The following is a 21886-nucleotide window of genomic DNA, read 5'->3' on the forward strand; positions in this document are numbered from 1 at the left end:
CCGAGGAAACAAAGGCTTTCTAGCGGTACTGGCAACTTGGTGGAAGAAAGGTAAATCCTGGAAGGTTGACTAGGAATCTACAATAACCCTGTCACTCATGGCCCATAATGCTCTGGCAGGACAAAATGAAATGTTTCATTTTGGTCACGGCAGGTTTTGAATGCTTCATTAGGCTGGCAAAGGTTTTCTGATTTGGAAATCAAATGAAAGGTATTTAGAAATTAAATTAAATGTGTTTAGGAAACTTTTTTGCATTGAATAAAAAAAGTTATATATTTTTGCAAATACCCCAAATATCCAATGGACACTTGAGCTTTTACACCACACAATTAATTTACAGCCTCTCCCTCTCCATTTTTAAAGCCTTCCTCGTATGGCATGGTGGGATGCTAAAGCCAGACAAGAAATATCCCAGGATAGATATGTCTCCCAGGAGGGCTGGGTGCCAAAGCCGGGCACACCGGCAGCTGCCTCATTGGGAGAGGTGTGGGTCCGGCTGGATTCACTCACCTGTGAGGAACTCGGGGTCGGGTGTGGGGTCGGAGAGCTCCTCTTGGCACTGGTTCTCCAGGGGCACCGTGGCCACCACCAGCCCATCTGGCAGCTGCTGCTCCAGGCCCCGGGCAAAGTTGTTCTGCCTGGAAGTGAATTGCAGAGAGTAGGGAAGGGCTGGAGGACCAGGGAACTGTCTGGGATCACCCCCATCAGCCCATAAGCCACCCCAAAACACCACCCTGCACCAAGCATTTCCTTTGGGCATAGATGACAAAGATGTCTACTCCTGATGGAAAAGTGCCATCCCCATCAGCCCCTTCATCTCCTGCAAAGCTTGGCCAGATGTGCATGGATCAGGCAATCTGCTAAAGTCAGCCCCACTCTGCTTCCCATGCCTTCTCTTGGAGATCACTAGGTCTGACCCTTCTGGGGTCACCTCCCCACATCCCCAACTCACCTGAATGTCCCTTTGAGCACCTGCCCTGGGGCCACCTCCTTGGAGTGGTTGTTGTAGCCATAGAAGATCTCCCCAAAGAGCGTCTGGTTCATGGGCATCTCACGGGGCTCACCGCAGTCCCCCGCTTCAGGACATGACTCTGAGATGAGCTGGCATGACCGCCCATCCGTGCCCAGCTTGTAGTCCTCGATGCACCTGGAGAAGCCATCACAGGGCCCACCATCAGCTGCAGCCCGTACTGGTAGGGACTGGGGCCACCAGACCACCCCAGCAGGGACACTGGGGACCGTATGAGTTCAGGGTGGCAGCAGCAAGGTACAGCAGCACCCCGGGGATGTCCCCATGGCCAGGGTGGTGATGGGTCGCTCACCCGCAGAACATAAGGATGTTGTAGAGCAGGGGCTCCTCAGGCAGGGGAACCATCTGCTGCAGGCACAGCTGCTCGCAGCCCCCATTGAAGCCATCTGAGCAGTCCACACCGACATGACGGTCATAGCAGCCGGTGCCATCCTTCATGGGGCTCAGTCCCGTCGGGCACTGGCAGGGGTGGGGGAAGTGAGAGGTGAAGCTCCTGAAGAAGAAATCTGGCCCAAGGATTGAGGTGGATGGGAGGGCTCTGGCACTGCTCTCCATTGGAAATCACAGCCTGAGCAATGCTCAGGGGCATGTCCTCTCGCCCGCAACTGCAGCAAAGCAGCTGTGGCAGTGACAGGGGACACACCTGGGTGATGTAGGACCTCCTGGTGAGCCAGCAAGTAGATGGGATCTCACTCCCTCATGTGTGCAGCAAGGGCAGGGACAGAGGAGATGCCAGCCTGAAATTCAGTGCCAGGCTGGACAGAGCTCTGAGTAACCTGATCTGGGTGAAGATGTCCCTGCTCATGGCAGGGGTTGGACTAGATGAGCTTTGAAGGTCCCTTCCCACCCAAACTATTCTGTGATTCTATGCCATCTCTTCCCGCTGCAAAACAACCCCAAAGCGTTAAACCTGAGGTGATAGGGAGGAAGGGTACAATCCTTTTCCTCTTCCCTCCCCCTCCTTGCTCACACCATAAGGGATTGGCAGGTCCCAGGGGTACACGCACCACACAGCCCGTCGAGTCCAGCTTGCGGTCTGAGATGCAGCGGAAGTTCTTGCTGCAGCCCCCGTTGTCCCGGGAGCAGTCGCGGACGGGGCCAAAAGAGTCGAGGAGAACCTCCAGGCTGTCGAAGGAGGAGGAGGTCATCAGCTCTTCCCTGTGAGGAGGAGGAGGAGAAGTGTCACTGCTCCAATGAGATGTTGCAAACGTGTGCACAACCATGGGGTTTTTCCAGAGCTCGGGTTTCCCTCGGGCTGACAGTAAACTGAACGGCAGCCAAGCTTTCCAAGAAATGGAGGAGCTACTGAGATTATGAGAGCTACCAAGAAAGGCTCAGCTTTGCAGTTGCTAAAGGGGGCAGGTTAATGGACAGCCTGAACATAGAATCACAGAATCACAGAATCAACTGGGTTGAAAAAGACCTCAGAGATCATCGAGTCCAACCCTTGGTCCAACTCTAGTCCGTTTACTAGATCATGGCACTAAGTGCCATGTCCAATCTCAGTTTAAAAACCTCCAGGGACGGCGAGTCCACTACCTCCCTGGGCAGCCATTCCAATGCCTGACCACTCTCTCTGTAAAGAATTTCTTTCTAATATCCAGCCTAAATTTCCCCTGGCAGAGTTTAAGCCCATGCCCCCTTGTCCTATTGCTAACTGCCTGCACCACTGTGTGCCCAGGTGGCCAAAAAGGCCACCAGCATCCTGACTTGTACCAACACTGGTGTGGCCAGCAGGATCAGGGCAGTGACCGTCCCCCTGGGGAGGCCAAACCTCGAATCCTGGGGTCAGTTTTGGGCCTCTCACGACAAGAAAGCCCTTGAGGTGCTGGAGTGAGTTGAGAGGAGGGAACGAAACTTGGGAAGGGTCTGGAGCACAAGTGTGATGGGAGCGGCTGAGGGACCTGGGGGGTTCAGCCTGGAGAACAGGAGCTGAGGGGAGACCTGATCTCTGAACTGCCTGAAAGGAGCTTGGAGTGTGGAGGGTGTTGGTCTCTTCTCCCAAGTAACAAGCAACAGAACGAGAGGAAATCGCCTTAAGTTGCACCAGAAGAGCTTTAGGTTGGACACTGGGAACAAATTCTTCCTGGAAAGGGCTGTCGGGCACTGAAACAGGCTGCCCAGGGCAGTGGTGGATTCACCATCCCTGAGGATGTGGTTTAGTGATAGTCAGGTTAATGGTTGGACTAGATGATCTTGAGGGTCTTTTCCAACCAACATGATTCTATGTACTAATCTCTACCTGCAAAATATGGGGTCCCAGCTCTCATCAGCCCCTGTGTGCTTTGGCCTGGTCCTCTCGCTCCAGGGACACACCATCAATTTACTGAAACACCTCCTACACACCCTCAACCCACCATCTCACCTACCTGACCTCCACCGCATCCTCCATCACTGTCATGTCGGTCTTGCACTTGGCTGAGGGGTTGATGGCCAGCTCGGCTGGCGGGATGACAAAGCTCTTGCTCAGTGGAAGCCACATGCCTTCCCCCAGGGTATAGGTGAATCTGCCAGGGAGAGCAGCAGAGCCTGGTGTGGGGGGAAACGCTCCAAAACTAAGCCCTTGCACCTCCTCCCTGCCCTGACGTAAAAAAGCACGCATAATTTAGGTAATTAAAAAAACCCCAAACCTAACAACAATTGTCTTTTCCTTAGAAATCCTCCTTCAGATCCTAAACTTCACTCTCATCATGGATGGAGAAGAAGAACCCGCTGCTGAGTATCCTGCAGCCCACAAGGCAGCTGTGGTAGGACCTTCCCAGCCATGCTCGAATGTGCCCAGGAGGTGGCACAGGACAGCCACACTCCGCACTGCCAGATGGGGGGACCAGCCTGCCCATATGCCCTGAGTCATATTTTTAAGCTTCAAAATGTGCTGATCACGTTGTCTTTACCGCTTACCGAAAAATCTTGTCAGATGGCTGCTCACCCAGCACCAAGTCGAAGCCGCGCTGGAAGATGGTGTATGGCCAAGGCCTGGAAGAGAAACCCAAAAGCATCATGTTGGCATCACACCCTCACCACCTGAAACTGTTGCCCTACTCAGCTTCCAGCTCATGTGCAGAGGGGTCCTGGCATGAGACATCTTAAACCAATCCAGGATAAAGTAATAAAACAGCCCCCATCTAAAATCTACTTTTTGGGGTTCCTACAAAATCAGATCCTCACACCATCCCCAACCCACCAATGGCTCAGTGGCACACAGCAAGCTCCCAAGCCTGCCCACCCCAGCTTAGCATCCATGAGTCTCACACTTCTGTATGCTCAGGTAGCACCCACCCAGCTCGTGTTTTAGGAATTTATATCACAGCCATCAAACTGAAAAAAACCACAACAACCCAAAACACAGCTGAACCCTCTGTCTGTAAGGCTTTTGCAAGGGAGCACATCAGGTCTGGGGCTGCAGCTTCATCACCTGCCTGGTACCCCTCAGGTGTCACCATTGCAGGAGGGGAACTCAGGAAGCCTCAGTCCCCACAGGATTTTGCAAAGGGGTCCAGAAGACAAGTTGGAATTTTGCAGCCAAGAGGGAGGCTGGAGAACTGATGGCCCCATCTCCTCCATTCCTAGACAGCACAGGGTGATGTGCAACCACAGCTTGGTGGCCGGTGGGACACCCGTGGCTGCGACACCTGGGGACCTGCTGGCAGAGCATCATGTGCAGAGGGAGGATGACAAGGCAGAGCAAGGGGGGACACAGAGAACCCCACCATGGTGGGCTTGGAATCAGGCAACACAAGCCCCGTTCTCAAACCTTAAAGCTCCAAATCCCCTTTGCAAGAGCTCAGAACTGGGGAAGAAAGATTTTTTTGCATTCTGTCACATCACTACTGTTAAAATTCAGGGTGAGAGCATCGGGTGCCGTTGACAAGCCCGGGGATTTTCTCCAGAGACAATTACAGCTCTCCTGCACGAGCGCTTTAATTTCTAATCTGAAGTTATTTCAGTAAGGACAAAATAAAAATGAAAAAATTAAAAATAATAATAAAAAAATCCTGATTGCAGGATTACAGCTCGCTGGGATACAATGCCGCCTTCCCGGCTGGGAGCAGGGGATTACATCCTGCCCGCAGATCAGATTGCCCGGAACGAGGTCATCTGTGGCCAGGAAACGATGTGTCTTGCCGATGCCATGAATGCCTCTCGCCTCCACCTACCAGCGCTCCTGCAGATGGGTTTTATTCTCGCTTCTCAGGAGAGCGTCGGGCAGGGAACAAAAGCAGAGGCGAGGTATTGTTCCCCAGTGACTGGAGTGAAAAAGCGGTTGTGAAGAGCCACTCTCTGCTCACAGCAGGGCTCAGCCCCGGTGCAGGTGCGGTGGCTGCCGGACCTCTGCCAGGCGGCACATCTGGCAGCTCATAGGTGCTGGCACATCTGGGACACGAGGCCAGCAGGCTTGGACCTGCCCGGGAGATGGAAATCAGCACCCAGGCCAGGTTACGTCAGCCCAGAGTGCAATTTCCAACTGTGGCTAAAATTCGCGTGATGATGACTTGGAGCTGGGGAAGAGGTTTCCAAGCACCAGGAAGGCACCAGGTGGCATCTCCTCAGTCTGCCTGACTTTGCTTCTACTCAGGGTCAAAAAAGGCCTGTTAAAAGGAAGGTTCAGCCTTTAGCTATGTGCCTACGTGGCAGACGACGATCAATGGTGAAGGGGCTGGAGCACAAGTGTGATGGGAGCAGCTGAGGGACCTGGGGGTTCAGCCTGGAGAACAAGAGCTGAGGGGAGACCTTCTGATCTCCGAACTGCCTGAAAGGAGGTTAGAGCGAAGAGGGGTCGGGCTCTGCTCCCAAGGAACAAGCGACAGAAGGAAACTAAAAGTTGTGCCACAGGAGGTTTAGACGGTATATTAGGAAAAATTTATTCACGGAAATGGCTGTTGGTCACTGGAACGGGCTGCCCAGGGCAGTGGCGGAGTCACCATCTCTGGAAAGATTTAAAAGATGCAGACATGAGGTTCTTAGGGACACGGGTTAGTGCCAGGATTGGGATATCAGTTGGACTCAATGACCTGGAGAGTCTCTTCCAACCAAAATGACTATGATAATGCTGCCAGGCACCACTGAGTCTGCAAGAACTCAACACCTTCTGCGGGGACGTGTTGGGATGGTCTCCACACAAGACCTCCAGCTCAACAGGATGCACTTATCCATCCTCATCTCTAAGAAAGCTCTCCAGGAGCTCAGCACTGACATTTCCACCCATGCACACACACTTGTGCCTTCTGCTGCAGAGGATGGGGTGAGATCTCTCCACCTCACCTCCTCCATTGCATCCTTTGCCCCCTGTGCCTCTGTTGCTGTTTCACCCCCTCCTTCCTCTCCCATCATGCAAGCATGTGCCCCACAGCTGTCTCCCTCCCTGCTTTCTGTGATCACCACAGGCACCTCGCTGCTCCGGTTTCTGTTGCTCTTGGCAGGTATTTTGGTCTTCAGAGCTCACAAAGGAAAGCAGGACTGCTCAGAAGCAGCTCTGTGCCTGACCAGGCTGGATTAAATGGGGCAGAAATGACAGCTCGCAGCACCCTGTGAGCCTTGGCACACAGGCAGACATCTGAAACAACAAGACAGGGAATCACCAGGGCAGCTGAGAACCAGCAAACTCCCCACACGCAGTGAGCAAGTTCCACGGCCAGAGCACTGCCAGGGCATCCCCAGGATGATCTTAAAGACTTTTTGCTTTTTCCAGTTGGAACATCATAGAACCATTTTGGGTGGAAGAGACACTAAAGATTATCCAGTCCAACCATTAACTCAACACTGACACTAAACCACATCCCTAAGAACCTCATTTCTGCATCTGTTCAACCCCTCCAGGGATGGTGACTCCACCACTGCCCTGGGCAGCCTGTTCCAATGCCTGACAGCCCTTTCCAGGAATAATTTATTCCCATTTATTCCCAATGTCCAACCTAAACCTGTCCTGGCACAATTTGAGGCTGTTTCCTCTGGTCCTGGCACTTGTTCCTGGGGAGCAGAGCCCGACCCCCCTAGCTCCAACCTCCTTTCATGCAGTTCAGAGATCAGAAGGTCTCCCCTCAGCTCCTGTTCTCCAGGCTGAACCCCCCAGGTCCCTCAGCCGCTCCCATCACACTTGTGCTCCAGCCCCTTCCCCAGTTTCATTGCCCTTCTCTGAATTCCAGATCTGGGCTTGAGAGGAAGCTCCTGAAGTCACAGCTAATCCCTACAGACCTGCTGCCGCTGGTGATGCTCTGACCCACCTCAACAGGATCCCCCGCCACACTCGAATTGCAGCCCCAAGGCGAGGAAGCCAGACTGACTTCCAGCATCAAGATCCATCCTCCTCCCAGCCCTTGGTCCTTGCAAAGCTCTTCTGGATAAGACAGGTGGGATGAGGAATCAAAGCCCAGTGCTTGCAGGATGCATCTGTGATGAACTAACCCGGAGCAGCTCAATGGGGGCTGGCAGGGAGGTCAGAGGACCTCGACTTTGCTTTGCAACATCTTTGCTTGGGTTTCAGCTGCCAATGCCTCTCTCCTTCCCGCCTCCCCACCCCCTACCATCCCTTCCAAGCAGCTCTTTATTAAAAATGCTAATGCTGGCACTTTCTCCCTAGGCTGCTTGTAAATCTGCGAGGAGAATGGGGCGGGAGGAGGAGGCGGATGGGTGGTTTGGTGAAAGGATCTGAAAGAAAGAGGAGCTTTTTATCTGGCCGTCCTTCAAGCTCGCAAAGCCGAGGCACACAGCAGGGGATGGAGAGAGGCAGAGAGGAAAAAAATGATAGAAAAATGGGCAGGGAAAAAAAAAAAGAGAGAAAAAAAATACTTTAAGCAGGAAAAGTGCTGTCCTTGTCACTTCAGCATGAAGTGACACATGGGGACAGGAGGTGGGTGACCAGGACATGGGTTGTTGCACTAATTTGGGTCCTGTGCTGGAAAAAACATCTACGAGGCTGCAGGTTGGAGAAAAGGGGTGACTTGCCCTGCATGGGAGGGGAGCTTGGGTGGCCCCTGCTTGCCAACTGCTAGAAGTGGATGAGAACACCCAGCAAGATGTGTTTGTCAAATTACCCTAAACTGGCCTAAAACCTCCTGGTGCTGGGGTGAAGTACATTAGAAGTTGAAAGGGCACATTGATAAAGACACCTTAAATGAAGAATATTTTAAATCTCATTGGGGTGTCTGAAAAGGGCACCCGGGTGAGAACAGCACCTGGGAACAGGGAAGCTACGGGCCATTGAACGATGGATCTGAGGCCTGAGATGAAGAAGTACAAATGCAGGCAGGTAATAGTTTATTAACCAAAGGCAGAATGAGACCGTTTGACTTATGGTCAAGTCACACCACGAAGTAACCGCAGGAATTTGGTTTGATGAGCAAAGACGAGGCAGGGCAGGTTGGGTTGCTGGAAATTGAATCCTACCCAGGAAACGTTGGAGTAAGAGCTGAAAAGCAGCTAATTAACAATGCATATCAAATGAGGAATACAGACTGCGAACACACAAACAGCACCAGCCAGATTTGTTTAAAACAGCTGAGGAGCAGCACAAAAAAAAGCAGCTGATCAAGTGTATCTGCTACCCGTGATCAAAAAGATCTTATTTTTTGAAAAATTGATGAAGATTTAGGGAGCGGATGCATTGAGTAAAAGATGTACCGTGGCGGCGTGGATCTCAGCATGGTACCCAAAACACAAACAGCACACAAAGCCTTGCTGCCATCGCCAATAAAGTTAAAAGATGAGTGAAATTAGATGCTGCCAAATGAACAGACACCAAACCAACCCATAATCACCGTAAATAAAAACAAACCGATGGCAAATCTATCTAACCCAAAGGGTTGAAAAGAGTTTTCAGATAAAAACACCACCCAAGGAAAACAAAAGAGGTCATAACCAGACCAAGTCACTCCTAAGGACACCAAGGGATTTAGCAGAGCCCCTAGGTCCTGCTTTGCTGACCCTCCCTTTGCCGAGAGCCGATGTTGCTTCTCCAGGGCCTGTCTCACTACTGGGCTTGTGCCACCCACAGCAACACCCAACCCTCCAATACTGGAGGGGTTAGGAGCACATTAGACAAACAACAGTCCGAAATGATTCGGGCACAGTTAACCTTGCCTTGGGACACGGGGAGAGAGAAGAGGATTTGTAGATGACTCTTTTAGGTGGCGCTGTGGGCAGCCTTGTTGGTGGAGCTAGGAGTGATATGATGAGCACAACAAAAGACAGTGTTGTCTGGCAGCTCAACCTCTACCCCCAAAAAAGGTAAATAGCAGGTTTAAGTTACAAGTTATTCAATTAAATGGACTCCCAGACATGACCCTGTGGAGGCCAAGGTTTCACAGGGAACACCTTGGACAGGTGGAAGAGACCTCCACCATCACAAGCCCTTGCAGGCAGAGCTGCACCAAGCAGCACCTGCACAGCAGGAACAGAACATGTTGCATAAAAAAAGTCCTCATTGAACATCAAGCTGGTCCTGGAATCATGATGCTTAGTGCGGACATGCTTTCAAGAGCCCCTATAAACAGCAGAAGCTGCAGAAAGGGATGGCTGGGTTAAACATGGTTTCTGCTGCTACCATCTTCTGAAACAAAAACCTGACATGTTCAAGGAAAAGATCCAAAATGACCCCAAAACTGCTTGGGAGAGGAGCTCTCAAAGGGCAGCACTGAAAGAGCCCTGACACTGTAGCGCTGGAGCCATCTCAAGAGCACAGAGAAGGGCAGAAGGACTTTGATGGCCCCACCATGGTCTAGGGCTGCATTACAGCTTGGGGAAAAAGAGATCTGCTACATTTCTCTGTCCCAAACAGAAATGCATGCTGGAAATGCTGTGTGGGATTTATCAGAGCCAACTTTGGTATATAATAGACCCAAAACAAAACATATCCTGGCCAGGTATGAACACTGCTGCAGGAGAAAAGGCAGAATTTCAAATGTGAGCATGGAGAGAGCTCCTGTGGGGACATCAGGATGGAGCTGGGTCTGAAAAGTGGTCCCAAATCCTCCAGAGGAAAGAAGAGGCTCCTGTGCACCTTCCAGATTAGCGTTGCTGAGACTAAAGCTGGGTCTGAAGCTGTGAAAAGGTCCAGAAGGTTCCAGGAATGGATTTGCCCTTCCTGACCTGGGCTTCTCACCAGCCATATTTTTTCCCAAAATGCCTGTAAGCAGCTTTCCCTTTAGAAGATGGAGCAGCCAGATCAGGAAGAAGCTAGAGAAGAGCAATGTGCATGGGAGGAGAAGTGTGAAGCTGAGGGGAAGGAAGCAAATGTTTCTCCACCTGTGCTTATCCATTTTTACTACCTGCCTCAATGGGCGAAGTCATTTGCCCTCTTGCTTTTTGCCAGGTGGTGGCTCTGACCAAGGCTGGCACCAAAGCCATGGGTGTCCATGTGCTCTTTCCAACCCACATGCGACACTCCAAAACCAAACACATCCCAAAGCAAGCATCTGGTAGAGGGAATAACACTCCCATGACCCAGTCCCCATCACTCAGTGTCTCTGGGCACAGAGGAGCTGGGGACATCCCTGTCAAACACGTGTCCCCAGAGGATGAACAGGACAAGGACATGCATTTCTGCCTGGGTTTTCCCACCCTGGCAGTGGTACCTCATGGTGGTTTGGGGACTGACCACATTGCTCAGCACATCCCCAGCACAGGCTCACCTGTCTCACAAACATCACTCTGTCTCCAGCCTGGCATACACGACAGCCACCCTTGTCTCCCACAGCCAGTGCTCCACACTGCATTTAATTGCTAAATTGCTTTTAAAATTAAAAAAAAATAAAAAAAAAAATTAAAAAGCAAAAAAGCAGAGAGGGGGTTGGAGACAGAGCAGCAGAGCTCTCCCCGGGCCCCAGTTCAAAGGGACACAGACGGGGCTGGCACGGGCAGCCCCCCATGGCTGCACGGCAGGGAGGCCACCAAGCCCAGCCTTTGATGGTTTTCTCATCCTGCTGTGAAGACTAATGACTTCAGAGAGGGCATCCTGCCATACCAGGACCGCTGCTACTGCAGAACTGTGAGATGAGGGGAGGAAAAAGTCTGTTGGAGGCGGTCGTGCACATAGGGCCTCTGTTTTTGGGGGTGTCTCGGCTTTCTCCATGCTACCTCCAGCCATCCCTGCAGGTCCCTGTCTGCACATCAGAGACCCACAAGTGTTAAGGACCAGATGGAGCATCCTCAGAGGGTCACAGAGAGATGGGAACTTTTGGGGCCCCCCACCAAATTGCTGCCGAAATATCAGAAGAATCTCCCTTTGTACTTCCAGGGGCGTAAAGCCATGGAGCAGACAGTGACTGCTCTGTTCCCTCAGGCCATGGCACTGAAGCAGCTGATTCGCCCCATTTTCAATGGAGTGTCCCCACCCTGCAGCCTTCCACCTCCCTCAGGGACTGCAGGTCAATCCCAGCCTTGCACCCCGAAACCCAAAGCCCCACAAAACACAGGATACCAAGGAGAGTGTCCACAAGGGGAAGAGGAGCAGCCTCCATCTTCTCCAGGGGGTGTTCACTCTGAAACCTAACAATGGCCTCTTCTACATCACTTCTGATGTAGTGAATAGAAAAGAATAGAATAGAAAGGAGGAATAGAAATCCCTGCATCCCTCAGACCTGCTGCAGAGATTCACCGAGATGCCTCCACTTCTTTAGCCCAAGAGGATTTGCCCCAGCCCTACAATGCCACGGTTGAAGCCCAGCAGCTTGTGCGAGGCTGGTCCAAGCCTGGTCAGGTTGTGGCAGGCACACACTCACCCCTGGTTTGTTCCCCACTCGTTCCGGATGCAGAGATGCTTATGCACGGGGTCCTTCATGTAACCTTCATAGCAGAGACACTCACCTACGGAGAGATGGGGGGGATATAAGAGGACACACTTTCAAGGTGTATCCCTGCCAAACCCAGCCTGCTGCCAGCAGCTCCATTGTCCCACGTGGAGCAAGACCAGAAAGCATCTTCCCACCAACGCCACATTGAGCAGGCAGAGATGAGCTCCCAAACCCACCCCAATTGCCTGATCACCTACCAGTCTCAGGGTCGCACTGGTGCTCACAGGGGTCAAGGAGGCGCCGGGCACAGAGGTCCAGGGCCCAGGGCCCGCTGGAGTTTTGCTGAGAGAAGAGGACGACCTGCGCCGGGTTCAGCCAGTCGCTGGCATCCAGCTGGCTCCCCTCCAGCAGGATGAACCGGCTCCCTGTGCCCAGAGGGGAGTCAGTAGTGGCAACCCGCTGCTGTCTCCTCCATCCCACGATGGTCCCCTACATCCCAGAACGGACCCCTCCATCCTGTGACAGTTCTCTCCATCCTGTGACAGTTCCCTCCATCTTGTGATGGATTCCTCTGTCCCATTATCATGGAATCATAGAATCTTTTTGGTTGGAACAGACCCTGAAGTTCATCGAGTCCAACCATTAATCCAACACTGGCACTAATCCATGTCCCTAAAAACCTCATCTCCGCATCTGTTCAACCCCTCCAGGGATGGTGACTCCACCACTGCCCTGGGCAGCCTGTTCCAGTGCCCAAAAACCCACTCCCAGAATAAATGTTTCCCAATATCCAACCTAAACCTCCCTTGGTACATCTTGAGGCCATTTCCTCTTGTCTGATCGTTTGTTACTTGGGAGAAGAGATCAACACCCCCTGGCTCCAAGCTCCTTTCAGGCAGTTCAGAGATCAGAAGGTCTCCCCTCAGCTCCTGTTCTCCAGCTGAACCCCCCAGGTCCCTCAGCCGCTCCCATCACACTTGTGCTCCAGCCCCTTCCCCAGCTCCATTTCCTTCTCCCAACTTACTCCAGCACTTCAAGATCTTTCTTGTAGTGAGGGTCCCATGATGGTTCCCTGCATCCCCTCCAGCCCATGACAGTCCTCTCCATCCCAAGACAGTGTCCTCTATGCCACAACAGCCCCTTCTTTTCCCACAATGAACTCCTCTATCCCATGCCCAACCCCTCTGCCCTGTGATGGTCTCCTCCATCCCTTACCTGTCCTCTCCATCCCACAACAGGTCCCTCCATCCTGCACCTGTCCCCTCTGTCACACAATGACCACCTCCATCCCACACCCACTCCTTCCACCCTACATCCATCACCTCTGTCCCATGCCTGTCCCATCTGTCCTGCACTCATCTTGCATCTCTCCGCTCCATTACTCCCTCCTCCCCGCCATCAAAGCTTGCAGAGCGGGGCAGGAGGAGTGGGTAGGACCACGGAGTCACTCACCATCAGCAATGAGGTGCTCGGGGACGTGGAGGGTGATCTTGACGACAAGAGGGCAGTTCATGTGGGAGGAACACACCAGGCTGATGACACAGCTCGTCACACTAATGAGGGTCAGCGTCGTCTTGTTGACGGGGCTCCGGGGGGACCCCACTGTGAAACACAAAAGCACGGTCAAACCTGAGACCCAAGGGACCCAGGAAGATCTTGGGGTCCAGAGACCCTGCCCAGCTCCCTGGGAATCCAGCATCAATCTAATCCCGCAGCAGCAGGACTTTAAAGCAGAGCAGAGAAGAAAAGTAAATACTGGGGAGAAGAAAAGTAAATTAAATATCTCTTTTTCTCCCCCAACCTCCTTCTTCTCAGCACTTACTTTGGGTTAATTTTGTCATGAAAACAGCCTCCTGGCTGCCTTTGAAAAGCACTGGAGAGCCCTCACTGCTCAGGGCACACAGGTCTTTGACTTTGTCTCTCAGCTTAAGAATCTAAGCAGAAAAAGCTGCTGGGGGCTGAGCTATCCCCTGGGGAGACAAAGTCTGAACTGGTCTCCCAGCATGGGCATGGGGGGCAAAGGACACAGTGACCAGGCCCACCACCCCCAGAAAAACAAGGCACCATCCAGAGAAGGAGGGAAAACAGACAAACTCTCCTTTTCTGGGGAGGAAACCTCCCAAAGGGATGGTGCAGGGTGAGACCTCTGCCCAGGGACCAAACCTGTCTCCATCCTCCGTTGCACACACAGCTGGGTTGTGCACAGTGCCAGAGCAAACCCGCGGCACTGCTGTGCCGAGCAGCGGCACAAGAGCGCATGGGCCAGACTTTGAAGCATCTTACTCATTAATACACACTAAAAAACCCAGCACAAGCCTCCAGCAAAAATCAGAATATATTTCATCCTCTGCTGAGAAACTCCACTGGAGAGCCGCGGCAGCCCCTCCGTGGGACCGAGCACCGGAGCCTGCCCGCGGCAACCAGCATCACGCCTGCGTTTCCATCTTCTGCCGATGGAAATTCTCCAAACCCAGAGAGATGACGGCAAAGAAAGCAAGAGGGACCACGGCTGGCTGCCCACCTCTGCGCCCGTACCCACCTCGGCTGCGCCTGCGGCTCCGAGACGGGTCCGTGTAGAAGGTGAGCTGAGGATCGGTGTCCGCCTCCGTTCCTGAGTCCCCTTCAGGGTTGAGAAATGCTGAGCCGGCTGCAGGAGACACCCAGTGTGGTCACAGTGGGGCTGGCACCATGCCACCCCAAGTAGCCACATCGTACATCACCCCTTCATAGAACCATAAAATCATTTTGGTTGGAAGAGACCCTCAAGATCATCAAGTCCAACCATTAACCCAACACTGGCACTAAGCCATGTCCCTGAGAACCTCATCTCTGTATCTGTTCAACCCCTCCAGGGATGGTGACCCCACCACCGCCCTGGGCAGCCTGTTCCAATGCCTGACAACCCTTCCTGGGACTAAATTTTTCCTAGTATCATGAGCCTGGCCTTCAAGACCAGGAACAACATCTGCCAGGTGCAGCAGGGACAGCATCTTCTCCTCTCCCCACCACACACAGCCATGTCCCTCACCACAGCTCTCATTACATTGCAACTTTTCCCAATGGCCATGCCAGTATAAAAAAATATTTACCAGGGCAAACACCCTCTGCATCTTTTCAACCAACCAACCCAACAGCAGTTGTGTCCTTGCAGCCACCGCTTCTTCTGCTTCCCCTACCCAAACCCTCTTTTCCATGCTCTCATCCAATACTGACCCTATTTCTCCACCCATGAGAGGGTCACCAGCTGGAGTGGGGATGGGTGGAAGCGCAGAGCACCCCATCTACTCCAGAGTATCATCCCTACCTCGTGCCTTGTTGTTGATGCGCTTGCGCTGGCTGCTGGAGGTGTGGGACAGCAGGGTGGCCTGCTGGTGATTGGAGTCCACGGGACTGGTGGCAATGATGTTGTCCTTGTACTTGTTCATCAGGGACACCTTGGCGTTATCACTCCCTGAGCGGGAAGAATCAAAGGCAAAATCTTTCAGGATAAAGGTTTTTAAAAAGGAAGGAGGCAAGAAAGAGATTTCCTCAGATCCCTCTCCAGCATCTGCATGAGGTCACCACAGTACTATGGCTGATGGGCTGAGATGCCCCCAGTGCACCCTCCCAAGTTCCTCAAAGCGCAAAGTGGACCAGCACCTCCTCCAAGCCTAGCCAAAAGCTAAGATTTAACACTTTCTGCATATCCAGGTTGGCAAAAAAAAGCCCTAGAGAACTTTAGGAACCACACCATGGTCTTCCCAAACCATGTCTCTGTTAAGAAGGCTCCAGGTGGATGGCTCAGATGGTAATATGGCCAAAAATCAAGTGTGTTACAAGCCTCAAGGAACCTCTGCTGGTGATCAGAAGACAGCATTAACGCTGAATCATACTGACGGCAAGTATAAATTTTGCTACCAAAAACCTCAGCTGAAGAAGACACTGGAAATCCTGGGACACAGAAGTGAATTTTGGGGTTCACCATGGGACCGGAGGGGACACCATTTTGGTTCTCCATCAGACCACAGGAAACACAGCCCTTCCTCTTAAAGCCCCACGCTGCCTTGTCCCAGCCACGTCCCACCCAATGCTGACCACTCCCAAACATCTGCCAGGTTTTCCGGCAATGAAAGTGCAATCCACGTGCAATGAGAACCCAGAGAAATTCAGATAATACCTAAGGGAAAATGTGGAACAATGGAGAGAAGATGATGTGGAAAGGACTCAGCTCAAGAAGATGAGGTAGAAAGCACCCAGCTCAAGAAAATGAAGTGGAAAGGTCCCAGCTAAGCCCATGCTCCCCTGTCCCATCCCCACCTGGCGTGAGGTCCATGCTGGCCTTCTCATTGCAGCCCTGCAGGGAGTCCAGGGTGCGGGTGACCTGGCTGGCGAAGTCCTCCCCACCATTCATGCACTCACGCTGGAGGTGATGCCGCAGGTCGGTGATGTCGTACTCGTAGCCATCCAGGATGGGGGTCTCACGGATGCTGAGGGTCCCGCTGGAGTTGTGGCCCTGGACACGGGCGTTGCGCAGGCTCTCCCGCCCGTGGCCCCCAATCAGCACCGAGGGGATGTAGTGGATCTCATTGGCTGCCTCGGCACTGGCGCTTTTTTGGGGCTGCGGTACCCGGCGCCGCTTGCACCAGCGCCGGCGGGTGTAGAGGATCATGACCAGGCAGAGGATGGAGAGCAGAAGGGCGATCATCCCTCCCTGTGGGCACAAAGGTGAGTGGGGATCAGCCAGGGACCAGCACCGGCTGCCACCCAGGGATGCAGCAAACCCACATGGGTTGCAAGAGGGATGCAACAGCGACCCCAGGCAGCGCTACAGGCTCAGGGAAGAGTGGCTGGAACGCTGCCCAGCCAAAAAGGACCTGGGGGTGTTGGTGAAAGCAGCTGAACATGAGCCAGCGTGTGTCCTGGTGGCCAAGGGGCCACCAGCATCCTGGCTGGTACCAGCACTGGTGTGGCCAGCAGGACCAGGGCAGTGACCATCACCCTGGACTGGGCACTGGGGAGGCCAAACCTCAAATCCTGGGTTTGGTTGTGGGCCCCTCACACCAAGAAAGCCCATGAGGTGCTGCAGCGAATTGAGAGAAGGGAACGGAGCTGGGGAAGGGGCTGGAGCACAAGTGTGATTGGAGAGGCTGAGGGACCGGGGGGGTTCAGCTGGAGAACAGGAGCTGAGGGGAGACCTTCTGATCTCTGAACTGCCTGAAAGGAGCTTGGAGCATGGACAGGATTGGTCTCTTCTCCCAAGTAACAACTGATAGGACGAGAGGAAATGGCCTCAAGTTGTGCCAGGGGAGGTTTAGACTGGATATTGGGGAAAATATCTTAACGGAAAGGGTTGTCAGACATTGGAACAGGCAGTGGTGGAGTCACCATCCCTGGAAGACTGAACAGACACAGCGATGAGGTTCTCAGGGACATGGGTTAGTGTCCGTGTTGGGTTTACAGTTGGACTCCATGATCTTGAGGGTTTTTTCTAACCAAAATGAGTCTGTGGTTCTATGCAAATTCATCAGGGATGCTCTGGGGTGGCCAAAGTGAAAGCAATGGCCAGAGGAGCCCAGTGGCACTGATAAGAAAGTGCTGGCACAGGCTGAAGTCTGCCTCGAGCTGGGATGGCTTTGAAGTCCCCACCGAGGCATGAAAAAGCAGCATTTGAGGCAGAGCCTGGTTTTGTTTCACTCTCCCACAACGCGGCTTTGAAAGCAGAGCTCAGATTTATTCCAGGCAAACTCTCCTACAGGCAACTTTTTTCTGATCCATTTCCAAGCAGTTTCAGTGCTGTCACTCTCGATCTTGGGAGATTTTCCCAGGGTATCCTGCAGAAATTGCAGCACAGACTAAAGGAGATCAAGGCTCAAGACAGCCAGATGAATGAAACGTTGTTTGGGGAAAGCCTGGGAGAAGAGACTAAAGAAGCTCCTGCCCCTGTGGGGATGGACCCCAAAACTGCACCCAGCCCTGCCACCTCACCACTGTCCCCAAGATCACCCTCCTGCAGGACATCACCACTGCACAGAGAGGTGGCGAGATGAAAGCCCAAGCTGGGCCTTTACACCCAGTTTGCTAATAATAATGATAATAACAATAATAATAATAATAATAATAATAATAGAGCACATGGAGCCAGCTAAGAGCTCCATGTCCATCCACAGCTCCAGGACCCCTCTTCTTTTCTATGCAATAGGTGATCTTGATAAAATAATATAATAGTAATAATCTGCTCCATTAGGACGAAACATTAAGGGAATTATAGAATGAGAAGCAGGAGAGGCAGATGGAAAAGGAGCTCTAATGGCCATTATGGTTTAACCCTCTTTCATTCCTAGGATAATGCAGCTGCGATGCCACCTCCCAGCATTCCTTCCAAACACTAGAACTTTAAAAAAAAAAATACACTGGGGCATTCCTGGTCTTCCTTTGCTGCCCTTTGTATGCACATTGTTTTCCCCCAAGTCCCAGAGAGCTTGGCCATACACCTGCCCTGGCAAACAAGGGACACCAAGCTGTAGCTCCAGCCAGGTAGAAACCCATTTGTTTAGCACTGTAGCTGCGGGTTCTCAAAAAAAGGGATTTATTGTTGTTCGCTATTTAATTTGCAACTGAATTTATTCTGCCTTGATCGTCTGAGAGCTCAAACTGTCACTGAGCAAAAGCAGCTTGTGGCTACTTGGAATTTCAAGAGGGAGGAGGAAAACGAGCACTTGGGGTTGTTCAGCCTGGAGAAGGCTAAGGGAGACCTTATTGTAGCTTTTCAGTACTTAAAAGGGGACGATAAGAAAGATAGGGACAGACCTTTTAGCGGGGGCTGTTGCGATAGGACAAGGGGTGATGGTTTTAAACTAAAGGAGGGAGATTCATGCTGGAAACGAGGAAGAAAATTTTACACTGAGGGTGATGAAACACTGTCCCAGGTTGCCCAGAGAGGTGGTGGATGCCCCATCCCTGGAGACATCCCAGGCCAGGCTGGATGGGGCTCTGAGCAACCTGAGCTGGTGAAGATGTCCCTGCTCATGGCAGGGGTTGGACTGGGGAAGCTTTGAAGGTCCCTTCCCACCCAAACTATTCTATGAATCTATGATTCTATGATAAGTCTCCTCCATCCTGTGCTGGCTGGAGGGGGTCAGGGCACCTCAGACCCCCAATTCCTCTCCATGGGAGCACAGAAAATTCCATTCTGCCTTTACAGAATCACAGAATCACTTCATCCTCCCTGCCCAGCACTAGGAGCTCTTATTGCAGGGTCCACGTGCGGACGGCTGTCACGATGGATACAGCCCTCCGCTCGCACTTCTTCCCTTGGCAACCACACAGGAAAGAAAGAAAATCAGCCTTGAAAACTCCACGTGATCCCGACTCCTGGCACAAAAGCCAAGCTCTATTTGTCAGGGTGTAAGGATGTCGGTGGAGCGGAGCTGAGAGTGATGGAGAAAAAGGGGGAGAGGGAGGATTTGATCTGTATTTACATGTTTTGGTAGGAGAGTGATGAGTTGCAGCCACCATTCTCATCAGCTCAATAATAAACCTTGTTTCAGGCACTCCTGTCCCCTCCCTGGCAGTCAGTGCTGCCCATGAAAACCAAGACCACAGTGGCAAAGCTGGGCCAGCCTCTCCCAAGGTGATGCACCCTCTCAGGAACAGGTAACAAAAAAAAAGGAAACAGCCAGAAATGTGTTTTTTTCGGGGGTGGCTTTGCCAGTGATTATTATTGTTTTTTTTTCTTGAGACTAATCATGCACAAATAATGGATGAGAAACCTGGCCTGGGGCTGCAATCTGGAGGAGCTATCTAGGCTCTCATTAGGGTAGGCACCATTAAACAGCCTGTTTGCAGCCTCGGCAACACATTGTCTCCGGCTAATTATCTTCCAGTGGCAGAAAAGTTGTCAGATTCTTCGGATTTTTTCCAACAGAAGGGAAAAAAAACCACCAAAACACAAAAAAAACCTCCACACTAAAAAGAAAACAAACAACAAACGACAGACCCACCTCCAACACCCAGATCTCTGTCTCACCCTCTTTTCTCTGCCATTAAAACCGCATCCCCGTGTTTCTGCAGGGAGAGAGCCGTGCATGGGATGCTCTTGCTCGCCGCACACTGCAAAAGCGCGGCCACAGGGCTGCTGTGCTGATAAAAGCAGCGGTGACAGTGCCTGGTGGCACCGTGACACCCAGAGCAGCAGGCACCGGGCACCATCCACTGGTCAAAGGGCTCCTGACAAAGTCAACGTGAATTAACCCCGGGTTAAGGTGGTTGAGACCTTCAGAGCCCAGCACTCCCTGGGGAAAAGGCACCCCTGCAAACATAGAATCATAGAGTCGCAGAATCATTTTGGTTGGAAGAGACTCTTAAAATAATTGAGTCCAACCGTTAACTCAACCCTAGCCCTAAACCATGTCCCTAAGAACCTCATCTCCACATCTGTTCAACTCCTCCAGGAATGGTGACTCCACCACTGCCCTGGGCAGCCTGTTCCAATGCCCAAAAACCCTTTCTGGGAAGAAATTGTTCCCAAGATCCAATCTAAACCTCCCCTGGTGCAACTTGAGGCCATTTCTTCTCATCCTATCACCTGTTACTTGGGAGAAGAGACCAACCCCCTCCATAGTCCAACCTCCTTTCAGGTAGTTGCATATTTGCAAAGCGATGCAAACTAAGGGAGAGGTTTAAAGCAGCCCAGTGACAAAGCAGCCTGCACATGACATTGTCCAGAGAGGCGCCCAGGGCAGCTTGTTAAGCTTCTGAAGATGGACTCAGCTCCCCAGCCTAGGACAGCTGGAGCCAGATGAGGGAATACGTGGCTTTTCAAAAGCCCCTATACTTCACACACGTGTCTGAACACCTAAACAGGGGCTGCCTTCCCATCACATACCATGACAGAGATGTGGAGGATCCGCAGCTCCTCCTCCGCCGACTCGGGCTGGGGCTCATCCGTGGGGTCGAAGCCAGGCAGGTTGGGGGCCCCATCTTGGTGGTGGATGTGGAAGAGCAACGTGCCATTCTCCAGCCACTGCTGCCGCCAGCGCACCAGTGGGATGTCGTCTGTGTTGCCCGAGATCTCTGCAAAAGCAAAGCTGGTTACACGGGAAATGCAGCAGAGGAGAGGAGTGACGGAGAACATCCACCTCTTCCACAAAAAATGGATGGAGGGACCAAGTGACACACACAGCAGGCTCCCTCTGGCCACCTCCTGCCAGCATTGTGGTTACCCCTACACAACCCACAACCTGAAGGGTTAAAGTGGAGTAAAATCATATTTTTCTCAATAAAATACAGGTGTGGGCCCCTCAAAAAATCCAGATGTGGCATAGGGACAGAGTACTTGCTGATGACATCTCAGGGAACCTGGCAGCATCCTTCCAGCCCTAATCCAGCCAGATTTCACCCATGTGCTTCAGGCCAAACACGGCTCCAGCCATGGGGAGTGGAGGATATAGGACATCTCAGCGGCACTAATGGGATCATTTGGATCACGGCACTAAATTATTGAAAACGGAAAATATTTCCCCATCCTCCTCGAACAGAGAAAGGTGCACATGGCTGCGATCGCACCTGCAGTTCTGGCTTCAGTTTTCGGACTTCAACCACTTTTTTGCAGCTTCCCACACAGGACAGAGCCCTGAGATCTACAGATGTACCCACACCTTCTGCCTCAAGTACCTTTAGGGTTTGGGGACACTGGGAAAGACAGAGCTGAGGAGCAGCAGCAGCAGACACCTAAGCAGGAGGAACAGCTGGGGATGGGGACACAGCATGTGTCACAGGACTCTAGATGCTGAATCAAATCAAATTCATGTGGCTGACTCCAAAATTTCAGGGACATCCACTAGCTGGGTCTTGGCAAAAGAGAAGGTGACACCAGCACTGCCTTGGGAGAGATGGGCACTGGTTTAACCACCACATCCATCTCAGACCAGATCACCTGCATCACCACCTCAGGCCACCTTGATCTCACCCATCAGCTCAAGCCTGCCTTTTGTCAGGTAATTTTCCTGAAAGCACAGGGTGTTTCAAAAAGATGGACCCAGTTTCAAGGAAACTGGAATTGAAATTGGGTTCATCTTTTTAAAATGTGCTGTACAAGCTTCCATTGCATTTGGTGAAATGACCATTAAAATAGTAAGGAGCTTCCCAGTGA

General features: G+C 52.2%; 1 protein-coding gene across 14 annotated transcripts in view; it reads right to left on the bottom strand.

The window, feature by feature from the left end:
- Positions 1-21886, bottom strand: part of ASTN1 (astrotactin 1) — a 63210-nt gene that overhangs the window by 19572 nt on the left and 21752 nt on the right. For all 14 annotated transcript variants that reach the window (XR_010474226.1, XR_002411683.2, XM_065071699.1 and 11 more), the window contains exons 2-14: positions 20621-20808; positions 16054-16447; positions 15062-15208; positions 14297-14404; positions 13210-13359; positions 12015-12182; positions 11746-11830; positions 3932-4006; positions 3400-3537; positions 2038-2188; positions 1323-1489; positions 953-1147; positions 511-638 (exon numbers count right to left, since the gene is read on the bottom strand). Coding sequence is in view for 12 of the 14 variants with exons in the window: in XM_021285724.2 (XP_021141399.2) it covers positions 511-638; positions 953-1147; positions 1323-1489; positions 2038-2188; positions 3400-3537; positions 3932-4006; positions 11746-11830; positions 12015-12182; positions 13210-13359; positions 14297-14404; positions 15062-15208; positions 16054-16447; positions 20621-20808 (2094 nt within the window). In the remaining 2 variants the exon portion in view is untranslated. The remainder of the gene's footprint in view (positions 1-510; positions 639-952; positions 1148-1322; positions 1490-2037; positions 2189-3399; positions 3538-3931; positions 4007-11745; positions 11831-12014; positions 12183-13209; positions 13360-14296; positions 14405-15061; positions 15209-16053; positions 16448-20620; positions 20809-21886) is intronic.

Source organism: Columba livia, chromosome 8, assembly GCF_036013475.1.
Source record: "Columba livia isolate bColLiv1 breed racing homer chromosome 8, bColLiv1.pat.W.v2, whole genome shotgun sequence".
NCBI classification, from domain to species: Eukaryota; Metazoa; Chordata; class Aves; order Columbiformes; family Columbidae; genus Columba; species Columba livia.